The sequence below is a fragment of the Mixophyes fleayi genome, chromosome 2 (assembly GCF_038048845.1).
Source record: "Mixophyes fleayi isolate aMixFle1 chromosome 2, aMixFle1.hap1, whole genome shotgun sequence".
NCBI classification, from domain to species: Eukaryota; Metazoa; Chordata; class Amphibia; order Anura; family Limnodynastidae; genus Mixophyes; species Mixophyes fleayi.
The window spans coordinates 59,010,561-59,025,560 of NC_134403.1; the positions used below are offsets into that span (position 1 = coordinate 59,010,561).

The 15,000-nt window shown below is 40.0% G+C and overlaps 1 protein-coding gene across 1 annotated transcript in view; it reads right to left on the bottom strand.

The window, feature by feature from the left end:
* MRPS31 (mitochondrial ribosomal protein S31) overlaps positions 1-15,000 on the bottom strand; it is a 46,626-nt gene that overhangs the window by 28,883 nt on the left and 2,743 nt on the right. Inside the window, exons 2-4 of the mRNA XM_075199041.1 lie at positions 14,212-14,535; positions 12,603-12,758; positions 6,789-6,881 (exon numbers count right to left, since the gene is read on the bottom strand). Of these exons, the coding sequence (XP_075055142.1) occupies positions 6,789-6,881; positions 12,603-12,758; positions 14,212-14,535 (573 nt within the window). The remainder of the gene's footprint in view (positions 1-6,788; positions 6,882-12,602; positions 12,759-14,211; positions 14,536-15,000) is intronic.

Consider the following 15,000-nt stretch of genomic DNA (forward strand, 5'->3'; position numbering starts at 1 on the left):
ACCAAAAGTGGTCCAAGGACAACCAGTGAACCGGCGACAGGGTCTTGGGCACACAAGGCTCACTAATGAACATGGGGAGTGAAGGCTAGCCCATCTTGTGCTACAGTAGCTCTTCGGTGGGATTGGACCATTTACTGAAGAAGTTCATGCTGGCTATGATAGAAAAGTATCAGTACACATGCATCACAGACCGGTCAAAGTATCCATGCTGACCCCTGTCCACCGCCGAAAGCGCCTACAATTGGCGCATGAGCGCCAGAACTGGACCAATGAAAGAAGGTGGCCTGGGCTGATGGATCAGGTTTTCTTCTACGTCACATGGACGGACAGGTGTATGTGCGCCGTTCACCTGGGAAAGTGATGGCACAACGATGCACTATGGGAAGAAAGCAAGCCGGCAGAGGCGGTGTGATGCTCTGGGCAATGTTCTGCTGGGAAACCTTGGACCTGGAATTCATGTGGATGTTACTCTGACATGTACCACCTACCTAAACATTGCTGCAGACCAAGTACACCCCTTTATGGCAACTATATTCCCTGATGGCAGTGGCCTCTTTCAGCAGGATAATGCACCCTGCCACAAATTGTTCAGGAATGGTTTGAGAAACATGACAAAAAGTTCAAGGTGTAGACTTGGCCTCCAAATTCCCCAGATCTCGATCCGATTGAGTATCTGTGGGGTGTGCTGGAAACACAAGTCGCAACTTACAGGACTTAAAGGATCTGCTGCTAACATCTTAGTACCAGTTACCACAGGACGCCTTCAGGAGGTCTTGTGGAGTCCATGCCTGGACAGGTCAGAGCTGTTTGGGAGGCACAAGGAAAACTACACAATATTACTGAGGTGGTTTTAATGTTGTGGCTGTTCGGTGTAGATTTCTTCCTAGAACTTCAGTTATTTCTATGCAAAATTCAAACTGTCGAATATCCATGCATCAATAAGCACATCTGTTGTTATCCATCCTCACTCCCCAGAGAATGGTTTAGTGTTATGCAGCGACAAGTGAGAGTATGAAACACTTTCCAGTAAACCATCCTAGCGCTAAATAAAAACTATGTGCATCTCTAATAAGAATAATACATTCAGAAACTGTCCTGTCATTTTCACACAAAACTACACTGATGTCTTTAAAACCTTGAACAATGTCTTATATCAGTAACAATAATTGTTTTTGCAGTTTGAACATTTTAATTTTTGAAACGATTACATGAAAATATTTTTCAAATTCTACACAAAAAGCACCAAAAAAAGTGGTCTACATAAATCTGTAATCTAAACATCTAAACTAAATATAAAATGTATTTAATGATGGGAAAACCCCCTATAAATCCAGGACATATTTAAATATGTATTAATTAAGATAAACTAGTAACAATAAGTTCCGACCTCAAAGCTTCAATTCTAGTCACTGTTCCCCAAGCACCAAATACTAGAGAGTGTTAATCTCAGCTGGGGAGGGAAAGCGTGCCCGGTATTCTGCATACAAGTGTACGCTCTCATATAGACAATTACACAGAATATACAAAAGTCATGATAAACAGTGGTCAAGGTATCCTATACTGCCTTCTCTCTGTGTGTCCACTAGGGGCACTGCTGCATTGGAGGCCATAGCGGATATTGCATTGTACTTTGGCTGAGGAGGCATCATGGCAGTTTCCATGCAAGGCCAAAAATAAAATGGAATAAATGTGATAGGATGATATGTTATTCCTGAATTACAATCTAGCTTTATTGTTAAAATTAATAAAAGTAATATAAATAGAGAGACACAGGGTTCTGTTTCTCTGTGCAGAAGGCTTAGGTCCCAGAGATAGGAAACTTAAATAGGATATATTGCATGTGTCCATTGAAGCATAAAAACTTTCATGTACACTTTGGAATATGGACCATATACTAGGAATCATCTAACCTTACAGAACCCATGCAATAAAGGGGGTTCTTTCAAAAAAGAATACATCTTAGTTTATTCAATTACTCACAGAAAGCAATGACGTTTTTTTCTTTCATCTACTTCTGCATTAATAAAGCTGCCCCCTGCCCCCCGATTTCCAGGTACACAATATCCTTTTCTACAGAGAAGAACTTTACTGGTAGGGCCATGGGAGAACTGTGACGACATGTAACATGCTATTATGGTACGGGAACTGTGATATTTCCTGCGTGAATGTTCTGCAGATCTCCAGTTGGTGACAGACCAGCAGCGAGGCATGCTGGGACATTCAGTCCCATAAACATTTGGGTTACAAACTTGTAGTCCCCACAAGAGTTTGAGAGCCATAGGTTGCCTACCTCTGATATAGAAATAAAGGGAAACTAACACTATATTATTTCCCTTTGAAGATGTACTATGTAAACATGAATGTATAGAAATATTCTTGTCATAACACTTGACTTAATTTCTATTATAGTGCTAGTAAATCTCTTTGCAGAGCTCACCATTCCCTAAACATTCCATTGTTTCTCTTTCCCACAATTCCTTTACTTCCCTCAGAACACTGTCAGTTGCACTAGATCAGTGATGGGCAAACTACGGCCCGCGGGCCAGATCCAGCCCACTTAGAGGTTCTATCCGGCCCGCCAATATTTTAAAAAATTTTCATTAAAATATGCATAAAATTATTAGGGCCGACCCTGTGTGTCAGAACCTTCATTTTTATGCCTTCCCAGCTATTTCCTCCATTACACTTCATCCTCCTTCCTAAAAGGACACTTCGTATGTCAATCACTCAAACACCTGCCAGCCCGCTAATGGCTGAAAGTAATGTGAGAAGAGATGGGCTGGGCCATATACTAAGGCGGATTTTGATTGGCGGCTGTGTTGTCAGTTAGTGGCTCACCAAAAAGACGGATCTGCAACAACCTGCTGAAATAAGTTCTGTGTCTGTACAATCGCTGCACTTATAGAGGTAACACTGCTATATAACACCCTCCCGTCCCATTCAAAACATTTGTATTATATATTTCGATATTTGAGTTTTTTAATAAATTATATTGGCCCGCCTAAAGTTTTTCTTTTTTATTTGGCCCGCTCCTGAAAAAGTTTGCCCATCACTGTACTAGTGTTATAATCTCACATCACTGTACTAGTGTTATAATCTCACAATAAAGCAAAGGGTGTAATAAACACAATACAATGCCATGGCTCATACTCTGCATAATCCCATCTCCAGCACGTACTCTCCCATATGTCAGCTACATATATTTTATGTTTAGAATCCATTCTATCCATGTTCTGGTATTTACCAGAGGGAACTCTTTTGCTTCACTTTGTTGTCAAACCTGTTGTAGTGTCCCAGACCTACACAGTGTTCGCTTATTAAAATAAAGCCTCTGTTTATCCAGACAGAAAAAGTTTTGCATGGATTTAAATATCAGCCTTGAGTTATTTATACAACATTTACTTTTATAACTGGTGTGAACAGAGTAAACCCTGTCTCTATCTACCAGAATAAACCCAAGGCTGTGTGTTTTAATTAGGTTTAATAGGTTAAAACTGAAATTATACCATACCCACCGCTAAGAATCCTGTCTCCTACATTTAAAGTGAGTAAATCATTACCAGCAATTCACTTATTTTAATGATCTTGTAAAGCAGGTCCTGGGTGGGTTTGTAGTACATGACTGCCACCGGCAGCACTGTCACATATTTGAGCTGTCTATTGGTGGAATAGAGCCCATTAAATCATCACATAGATGGGGCGGGGCCATCATGACACAAATTACGTCAACAAGGCCTTGCCCTCTTTACAAGGAGGAGAGAAATGACCCAAGAGGGTGACCTGCACTTATGGGAGCACTCTCTGAAATTTGTGAGTCTTCGGGACATTCTGGAATAGTAAGCAAGTATATAAAAAAAAAAATGCAGCCTATCCATATCCCAGATTTCAGTGTGAGTGAGTGTGAGTGTGTGTTCCAATGGGGCAGGGACTGATGTGAGCGAGTTCTCTGTACAGCGCTGCAGAATTAGAGGCGCTATATAAAAAACTGATGATGGAGTAAGCTCTGGGGCCCTACGGCTCAGTTTGGACTTAACAATGCAGGTTATTTTAGGTCTTTATTGAAAACTACAAGCTAGTCATATACACAATTTAAAATGGAACAGTTTATATAACCATAAGTTATATACAATTTAAAATGTAATAGTAAAATACATATAGTGAGTTTATTAGTTAGCAGGACCCAGAGACCCATTTTTGTGCTACTAACCCACAGGATAAAAGTTTATATATAGATATATGCTATACATTTGTTACTGTTTTCTTTTACTTTACACAAGTTCTATGATTATATGTTATATTAGAAGATACAGGCACCAGGTGGTAAATCTCTGAGAAAGTAAAAAAACTTGTTGCTCACGTTACTGGAAATATATCCATAGAGGAAGTACTCCCCCTAGTGGCTGTACTTCCAGGTCTACAAATCTCTTAATAAACATATATGTGTCATCATCATCTATTTATTTATATAGCGCCACTAATTCCGCAGTGCTGTACAGAGAACTCATTCACATCAGTCCCTGCCCCATTGGAGCTTACAATCTAAATCGTCTAACTTACACATTTTGACCGAGAGGGCCATAACAATTTAATAGCAGACAACTAACCTACTAGTATGTTTTTTGGAGTGTGTGTTATGCCTTTTGATTGCATGTATACAGTGTGGGCGCTAGGTGTAATGCTTATCCCATGTATACAGTAGCGTTCTGTGTGCGCTTATAGTGCTAGGGAATTCTGGGTATATAGTCTGTGCAGATTCTCTCTCTTTCAAGCAGCATATGAACAGCACGGAGGCTATGTAACTAGCTCACTGGTACAGTGCATGGACGGAATGGTTCCCCTGCTATAAAGATGTGCTTAGGCCGGCAAATATGGCAGTGACGTCACTGAAACGCACAGTACACTGAAACCACTGAAGCTTGGGGCTGTAGATTTCTTTAAGAATATGTACACAAAACGGCAGCTGTCCTACAGTAGAACAATTTGTTACAATAAGGAGGTGGGGAGGGGATTTGCATCTATAGTATCACCAGATCAGCCATGTAAAACTGGTCATCAGTTAGGATATTGCAGCCGATGAGGCACTGCAATGTGTGTGGGCTGATGACGACCATGTTAAGATGATCAGGCATCTAGATAAACGTGGACAGAAGATGAGCGCTATTGTGCGCAGTCATCTTCCAGCAATACTAACCAGTCCCAGTCATACCACAAGCCAATTGATCACACAGCCCAAGGGAATGGCCGGATATCATCCAGTTTGGTCACGCAGTGGAATTGGCCATGAACCTGCTAGAGCCAAGTGTCCGCGTGGCTACACCCGCTGCTGTACGCAGCATGTCCGCCGTGTTTATTATGACAATCAAAAACATTCATTATAGATTCCATTTAACAGGTCAAAATGGCCAATGCCATTAAGATATAATCTAACTGGTATGTTTAAATACAGATTCTAGTTCCCATTAGAGCTGACTAGGTGATACAAGGAAGCTGCACAGGCAGTATCTAACAGCTAGAGCTAGTATAGGTAACAGCGCACCCTCAACTCTGTTTATTACCTAAAATAAAGGTCAACTTCCTCTTCACCTTAATGTATTGCAGATTGAAAGCTGCAATCGTGAAAAAATACTCCAATATAGGTTCCAGATCCATCTGGCAATGGAGGAGAAACTGTACTGAAAAATGATTTATTTGACAGCAAAGTATTTTTTTTACATCTCCTTTTACTGAGTAAAAGTAGGGTTATCCCATATTAGAGAAAACATTTGCCATTTTGGACCATGGCATTAAGTTTTAAATACGTATGAAAATGTAACCACTAGGTGACACCAATAAACAAACTACAGCCTGATGATTGTTAAACAAAAATGCAACAATAAACGTTATTTTAAGTGTTTTTTTCTCTAATCAAAGTGCCCTTCCACCCCGCTGTGGTGAATCCATCCTGCTACAGAAACAAACACGCTTTTCTCTTTCTCACATAGTGCTTAAGGATGAATATTCAAGTTTCCTTAAATCAGAGTCTTAACAACTGAAAAAAAGCAACAAAAATATGAAAAAAAGAATGTTTTAGGATCTTATCAGCATGGAAGATGCTGTGATTGTGGGGGTAAGATATTTGCCAGGCATACTGTAGACCAGGCCTGGCTAACCTGGGGCTCTCCAGATGCTGTGAAACTTCCCAAGCCCCAGCATGTCATGACAGATAACGGCTGACTACCTACTGGTAAGGCATGCTGGAACTTGTAGTTACACAACCCCTGGAGAGCCACAGGTTGACCAGGCCTGCTCTAGACCTCCTTTCTGTAATACCATTGAAGGACAGTACAGCCAACAGAACACGGCGAATCACTGAGAATAGATTGCACTTCACTGAACAGCGAAGTTAGCACAATGGCGACACTCTGAGGTTCTGTCAAGGTATGGAAAAGTTGTGAATGTTACTACAAGCTCTTTAATATACAACCACATGTATGTTATGTTTAATAGACCTTTATATAGCAAAGTTGGAAGATTATTTTTTCTTAATCCTGGATGTGCAAACTGAAACGGATCATTTTATTTACAAAACAAATACTTAAAAGGCACCTGCTGTAGCCAATAGCAAACATATTGTAAGTTGTTGGAGCACTTTCCTTTATACTGTGCTTTGAGAAACCTCTTGTACTTATGGAACATTGGTGTCTTGCAATCACTACCATACACTGCATTTTCAGTGCTGAATACCTAGCAATGCATATACATAAACACATACACAATAACAGGAAAACGAAATAAAAAAAAGTGAGTACCTTGTGGGGTCCTCTCTGAGGAACTCTTGCGTTTGATCTTGCATGGCAGTTTTAGACTTGTTTTTTGCAACCTTCATCCCAGAGATCACTGTGCTGGAAGATAATGAGACCATAAGAATACGTGAGAGTAAGTCAGAGTATATGACATATCTAGCCTTCATTTCAGAATTTTTTGAGCATCCCAGAGGAAGTCTACACAGTTCATACATCATAGATACTGTGAATAAAGCAACAGTCAGGCATGGATGTGTACAGAACTTGTTTTCTATATATACACACAGGTTCTAGGCGCTTGGTTGTGAAGTATAAATTGTTTTAATGGTAATTAAAACCAGATTGACAATATGTTCCGGCCGGAACAGAACAGCATACACTGATATTGTGGATGCACAAATAGACATAAATACATATGCAATATAAAAACAAATGGTGCACCAAATACCAAGTGATTCCTGTAGCTCACTGCAGAGCTGTAAAGTGCATAAGATAAACAATGAGTATAGCAACAGTGTAGATATTGAAGATGTCCAATGATGTTAATTCAAAATTGGTTGCATATACAAAGCGGGCATTATAGACAGGCCCAAGGACATGTGATGGCCCCCGTGATGCCGGAGAATCTGAATGTCTTATTCATTCAAATGAGCACATTGTGACAATCCCGTAAATAGCTTGCATGATGAACTGTATTTGATCAAATACAGTTCATCATGCAAGCTATTGACAGATATATTGACGACGTCCTATGCATATGGACTGGGAATATGGACACACTTCAGGATTTTCTAAATTATCTTAACACCAATGATCTTCATCTGAGATACACTGCACAGATCAGCGATACCAGAGTAGAGTTCCTAGACTTGGATATTTCTATTGTTGAAAATTGCATTCAAACAAAAACCTTTTAAAAACCAGTAGACTGTAACTCGTATATTCCAGCATCTAGTGGACATTTAAAGAGATGGCTCACAAATATACCAAAGGGACAGTTTTCTCGGATCAGACGGAACTGTTCTAATGTGGCATTATATGAGGAACAATCTGAGATTCTGAGGAACAGATTTCTTGAAAGAGATTATAATAATGATGTAATACATACAGCATTTGAACAAGTCAGGGATACGGATAGAACAACTCTACTCCTACCAAAAACACACAATGATACGGCCAATTCATTACCACCTGCTTTCATTACAAAATACAATTCCAATCATAAAGAGCTTGAAAGGATTGTACAAAAGCATTGGCATATATTACAAATGGATGATCATTTGAAGGGTATTCTCCCCGAACACCCAAGGATCATTTATAGAAAATCCGATTCTCTCAATACCAAACTTGTTAAATGCTGTATTCCCACGAGGACCACAGAACAAGGCCAACAAAGTTGGTTGAGAGAGAATAGTGGGGGCTTCTATCATTGCAACAGGTGTCACGCCTGTAAAGCAATCAATCACAAGGGAACAAAGCCCATTACTACCTTTCATTCTAACAGCACAGGCGAGTCCTATCAAATTAAAACCAAAATTACTTGTGACACCATGGGTGTGGTTTATCTGCTGGAGCGCCCGTGTGGGCTACAATACGTGGGACGTACCATCCGTAAATTGCATGTCAGAGTCTCTGAGCATTTACGTAACATCAAAAACCAGTCAGATAGCCACACCGTATCTACCCATTTCCTCAAGTATCACAATCATGACCATACCAAACTTCAGTTCATGGGAATTTGTAAAATTCAGAAACCGTGGAGATTATATTTCTCTTATTTCAAAAGAAGAAGCCAGATGGATCTTCAATCTCAAGACCCTTACTCCAAAAGGACTGAATGTAGATTTCGATCTAGGCTATTTCTCCATTAGTATCATTAGATTAGGACCAATGTGCTAATTTCATCATATCCCTGCCTTGATATTTGCTTTCTGTATAGTTTATTATTGGTGAATTTTCTCCAATCATTCGCTTATGCATGTCCATTATGCATTTTTATTTTTATTTCTCCTTTCCTTTATATTTTCAATATGTATGTATATGTGTTTTCTTTTCCTTTCCATGTTGTTTTTTACATTTATTACACAGTGGCCGGACTATTCATACAATCAGAAGTGTCCAATGTTGATCGTTTGATTGCTCAATTGTACAATTGCCTAATTGGCTAATTGGCTTATTGACACATCTGGATTTCTCATATATACTGGTAAGAAAGACCAGTTGGACATTATTATCCCTGAGGAAGCCCACTGGCTATTGCTACGGGCGAAACGCGTTGGATAAACTGTCCTTTATTCATCTATCCCACTACAATCTCTATCAGTGTTCTGCCAGCACCATCTAGCATGCTAAGACTTTACAACTACAACCTATTACAGACACTTATCCACGGAGATCAGCTTACAGCATGTACACGCCCCTTTACAGCGGGACTGATGCCTTCCCTGTTCAGCAATCTGTAACACAGGAGAGAGGACTTCCCGGAAATCAGGAGGGCTAAGAGCGGATCCATTCATTGGCATTCACCGTTCGCTAGGCACTCGTCCATCAACGGAGGTTCACCCTCATTACGCACACAATTACCGGCATTACCACAATAGGTCGCGGGACCTCTACCAAGTGCCAGTTTCAATAGAGACTTTTAGATGCTCCCGCACCACGGGAGTTAATGAGTTCTTGTGTGTTTTTTAGATTTCTATCACGCCTGTATTGCACATGTGAGTTGCTTGTTTACAACATATATCATCGGTATTTCCTATTGTTGGTATTCATCATAACATCAAGCGCTCAACACGTATGTTTTAACCGGCAATAAAGTTGCGGGATTGTCACAAAGTGCTCGTTTGAATGAATAAGACATTCAGATTCTCCGGCACTACGGGGGCCATCACATGTCCTTGGACCTGGCTATAATGCCCGCTTTGTATATGCAACCAATTTGGAATTAACATCATTGGACATCTTCAATATCTACACTGTTGCTATACTCATTGTTTATCTTATGCACTTTACAGCTCTGCAGTGAGCTACAGGAATCACTTGGTATTTGGTGCACCATTTGTTTTTATATTGCATATGTATTTATGTCTATTTGTGCATCCACAATATCAGTGTATGCTGTTCTGTTCCGGCCGGAACATATTGTCAATCTGGTTTTAATTACCATTAAAACAATTTATACTTCACAACCAAGCGCCTAGAACCTGTGTGTATGTATATATATATATATATATATATATATATATCTATCTATTTCTTGGTTGCGAGTTTGGGGATCTCCCTCTAACACCTTCAGGTTCCCATTTGGCTGCTATACATATTTGAAGGAAGCGCAACCTTTCCCCTTTCTATTTAGAACTTGTTTTCTAACCATATAATCTTCATTCTGATCCTACTTTCTTTACTGTTAATATAGAAAGACGTGAGTGATCATCAGATAAGCCACACCATCGGTCCCATGTCCCAAAGAAGACTACTAGACGGATGCTGAAAAATGGGATTGTGGGTATTGAGAAGCACTAAGACCCCCAGAGTCCCCTAAAACCCAGGCACATTATAAAAATTTAGTATAAAAACTGCCAGTATGAAAGATGGACCAGTTTACCCAGACTCCCCTTAACCACTCAGCCAATCACGAGCTGTTTCCCCATTCTAATTGTGATATGATTGGCTAGTGGTGAAGGGGAGTCCCAGGGACTCCCTGCATTGATCTCTTTTGGTGGGGTGGGAACAAAAGCAACCAGTGCAAGGCTATTCCATTCATGTCTATGGCCTATTCATTTCAATATACTATAGACTCAATATTCCACCCTATTTGGGGTTTCTACATGTATCACAAGACTCAACTGAAACAAATGGGCTATTGGAATGAATAAACCAAAGGAATCAATAGGAAAACCAGAACCCAATGCTGGTTAAACTGCTTTTGTTGATCCCTAGTTAGTAGTTTAGTGCTCCCATAGAGATCAATGGACTTTTTTTAGTGTGGCCACCTGCTCTGAATGCACCAAAATTGAAAGAGTAGCATCCAACATCCTTGCCATAAAACAAATGTATGCAGATACATAATAGTACGGTTTTTATTTTTACATGCAAGTCAGGCGCAGCGTTTGAACGCCAGTCTGTCCTTAAGGGTAGGTGTACTAAATGAATTATGCCAATGGGTTTTACTGGCCATTTAAAAGGAAAATGCTATTAGAATAGAAATAATTTTATTATGGAACAACACTGACATCAGGTGGTAAAAATGTGTACTTGAAGCATTATTTATGGTTGACTAATGCTTAGTGACTGTTCATGGGATATTCATTTTAATCAGAATACAGTAAAGGACAGTTTTACTTTGCATTAGACATGTGATCTTATGACTTGGCTTAAATTCTGACCATATACTCTTATTATTCTGTTCAAAATACATTGACAGCGCTCTTAAACTAATGGCGGAAACACTCGGGCAGTGCCAGTATGTCACCTTAAGCAAGGAATGATAAACCTCTGGGTGAATATACACCTGTCGAGAGGAAACCATTTTCAAACAAGACACAAATTTTGTGAGCGAGCATGAAAGAGCGTCCAGGACTTGCTTGGCAATATCTTTAGAATAAGTAAATTAAAGAGAATTATTTACTCCATTTAAATTTAAGAGACGGGATTCTCAGCGGTGGATACGGTATAATTTTTGGATTGATTCAATTTTAACCAATTAAAACTAATTATAAGACAGAGCCAAACTTGTCATTGGGAGAAGTCTGCGGCGTAAGATGGTAGATAGAAATAGAGTTTACTCTGTTCACACCAGTTAGAAAAGCAAATTGCATATATTTTAACTAATCAAGGGTAATTTTTAAATCACTGCTAAACTTTTCTGTTTGTATAAATAAAGATTTTGTCAAAATAACACCAGTGAATACCTTATAGTTAAGTGATATTTTTTATTGGTGTCAAGCCTCTTGTACTAAGAGAGCTACAGCCCCTCACAAACTGGTCAAATATTATTAGAGTTTAACAAGCAGCAATTCTTCTGTAAACATAAAAATACTCTGAAAGAGAGGTTTTTTTTTGCTGGCTACTTTCCTGCTGAATGAAAGCAGCTTGTGTGACCCTAAAATGTTCAAATTGAAACACTGCTCAAGTGTAATTACTAACTGGACACTGTGCGACAGAATGACCAGGATTTCATGTCACGTGACCTCCTATGCACATTGTAGGTCATGCAGTACAAACAAGTCCGGGACAAGGAGAGCGTGCAGTGCATTCGTCACCACGTGCTCTCCCTCCTTTCTTTGTGGGCTCTGCTGTGCAGGTAAATATTTTTAATCATGTCAGGGAGGCCAGAGTCGCGTACCGGACCTGGCAAAGAGACCAGAGTCGAGTATCGGACCTGGCAAAGAGGCCAAAGTGGCACGCCGGGGCTACATGTGGGATCTGTGCAAATGCCCAGTCCCAAGTGCTGCACTATAAGGCGAGATAAAAAATATTTTATAGATTATGTAAAACAATTTCAAAACAAGAGTGGAAGTCGAATTAAAAGATTGTAAACAGTATTCTAGGAAAATGTTGGTATAAAAGAGGAGCGGACACCTATACATAGTGCAGGCAGCAGGTTTGTGTGCTGAACCTATATTCATCCTATGAACCCTCTAAAAACCTGTGATGTAATGTAATATAAGGCACACAGTGAAAGTGGATGGTTAGGGCTGAATTCTCATGAATATTGGTTCAACTAAGAATGCTCAATGTTCTCTGTAATACCATGTAAACCCCTATTCTGGGAATTACAAGTAATAACTCTTAGCAACTCACAATGCACTTATGACTGACCTGATGTCATGTTCTCCTCTCCTCTGTGCTTCAGCCATTTGTTTGTGTATACGCAGTTGCTGAAGAAGTTCAGATTCCACTTGTTTTTTTTGGGATGGAAAAGATGAAGCCACTGCAGATGCTGCGGCCGATAATTCTGGGCTCACCACTGTCTCTCTATAAAAAAAAAATAAAAAAAAGGGAGTTTTAAATGATTAGCTCTGAAATATAATGGAACATCTAGCTATGCATGCAGAATTTGACTTTGGTTGTAGTCTTGAATTTGCACTACAATTATAAACATGCCATACTGAGCACATAATAGCAAGGAAATCAGACTCATCATTACCATTTATTTACATAGCGCCACCAATTCCACAGCGCTGTACAGAGAATATTTGTCATTCACATCAGTCCCTGCCTCACTGTAGCTTACAGTCTAAATTCCCTACTCCTCACACACACTAGGGTTAATTTTGTCAGCAGTCAATTAACCTACTAGTATGTTTTTGGAATGTGGGAGGAAACCGGAGCACAAGGAGTAAACAGACACAAACATGGGAGAACATACACACAAATAAGGCCATGGTTGGGAATTGAACTCATAACCCCAGCGCTGTGGAGCCTAGCTTCAAGTCTCCGGAAACAGACCGATTTGCATACTGTGGATGAATGTACGTCCAAAAATTGTTTACCCACTGATGGAAGACCTAGTACACACTAGTAGCACTTATAATAATGAGTTTATGACACCACAAAGGCGAGAAGAGGACAAGTCAGTGGACAATGCAGTGAATGAGTGTAGGCAGATCTTCATAGAGATTACAGAGCCACTATCTTTTCAGCAGATGGTTATGACAGATGAGGAGCACAGATCTGAAGGTAAATCGTGTAAGTTTGGACACATGAATCGGCTGCTGATCAGGACTTTCAGTCATTGGTAAAATCGCTAAAGATATCGCTTTGGGAGAAATTTCCTGTAGTGTGTTGCTAGCTTTAGACTAATGCAACTCAGTACTGACATCACATGAACTGAATGGTTTAGCTGCAGATGGAGCACATCAGTCTGTTTCCAGAAAGATTACTTTGCAGACTCAAACTCAGGCTCCACTGAAGTATTCCTGACTTTTCGTGTCAATTGGGACCTTAAAAGCTACCAGTATATAATCTTTGCTAATTAATGGTCAGACATAAGAGAGTATTTAAAATGTATTTAAATGTTTGATTTTTTTGTTTTTACACTAAAACTCTATTCAACATCATCAAGATGATGATAAATGGTGTCTCAAGTATGTTGCTGTATCTTGATGAGCTTCAAAGGCTTCTTCATGCTGATGCATTTACGGGTTTGTTTCGAATTTCACATATCTTAACATATAGGCAAATCAATATAAACTTTTTATTTTTTGTGGCATGAATTTTATGCCTGTGCTTTGGACACAAATGCCTCAAACTCTAAAGAAGCCTCATGATGTCTACAGTAATTATTAGGAACTGGGGTGTACTATGCCTTCTTACAGCAGACTATAGGGATATGTGAGAGCACAATGGAATTTCATGGCCTATTTCCTGGTCCAAAAACCATAATCATTTCACTGCGACACATTACATATGTTTATCTAGATCTTACTCTGCTGGTTGGATTTCTTCTGCCACCATCTGGAACATCTTGCTGGCGCTTTCTATGGGTTTACGTTCCACAAAATTTTGCTGTTTGGTTCTTTTTTCCTTGATTGCCTGGAACTTTTTCTTTGAACTTACTTCAACTTTCATAGCACTAATCAAGTCCAACAAATTGTCTTTCTTTGGTGGCACAGAGGCCTTTTCCTTGACTGGTACAGAGCTCTCGCTCTCCGTTTCACCAGCAGGCTTAGGTGCACCATTATCGGGTGTGGATTTTTCACAGCGGAGGACACTACTAGCAGTGAACCATCTAAGGACCAGTTCTGAATACCTATAGGAATAATACATGAACAAGTTACAAAGAAGTATATATTTACATAGGCAAGAAAGACATGAAAAAATATCCTGGAGATTTTTTAAATTACAAATCAAGGTAATCTAACAGGCAACAGAATAAACAATGGCCCAGATTAACAAAGACCCCTCATTCCCCTATTTTTAGTAACTGCTGGGAAAAATGGAAAAACACAATTGCTTCTTGGTCACACACACCACTGTGCTCCCTATTACCGCCTCCCCAGGACACACACACACACACCACTCTGCCCCCCATCACCGCCACCCCAGGACACACACACACCGTGTCCCCATCACCGCCTAGGACACACACATCACTGTGCTCCCCATCACCGCCTCCCCAGGACACACACACACCACTGTGCCCCCCATCACCGCCTCCCCAGGACACACACACCACTGTGCCCCCCATCACCGCCTCCCCAGGACACACACACAC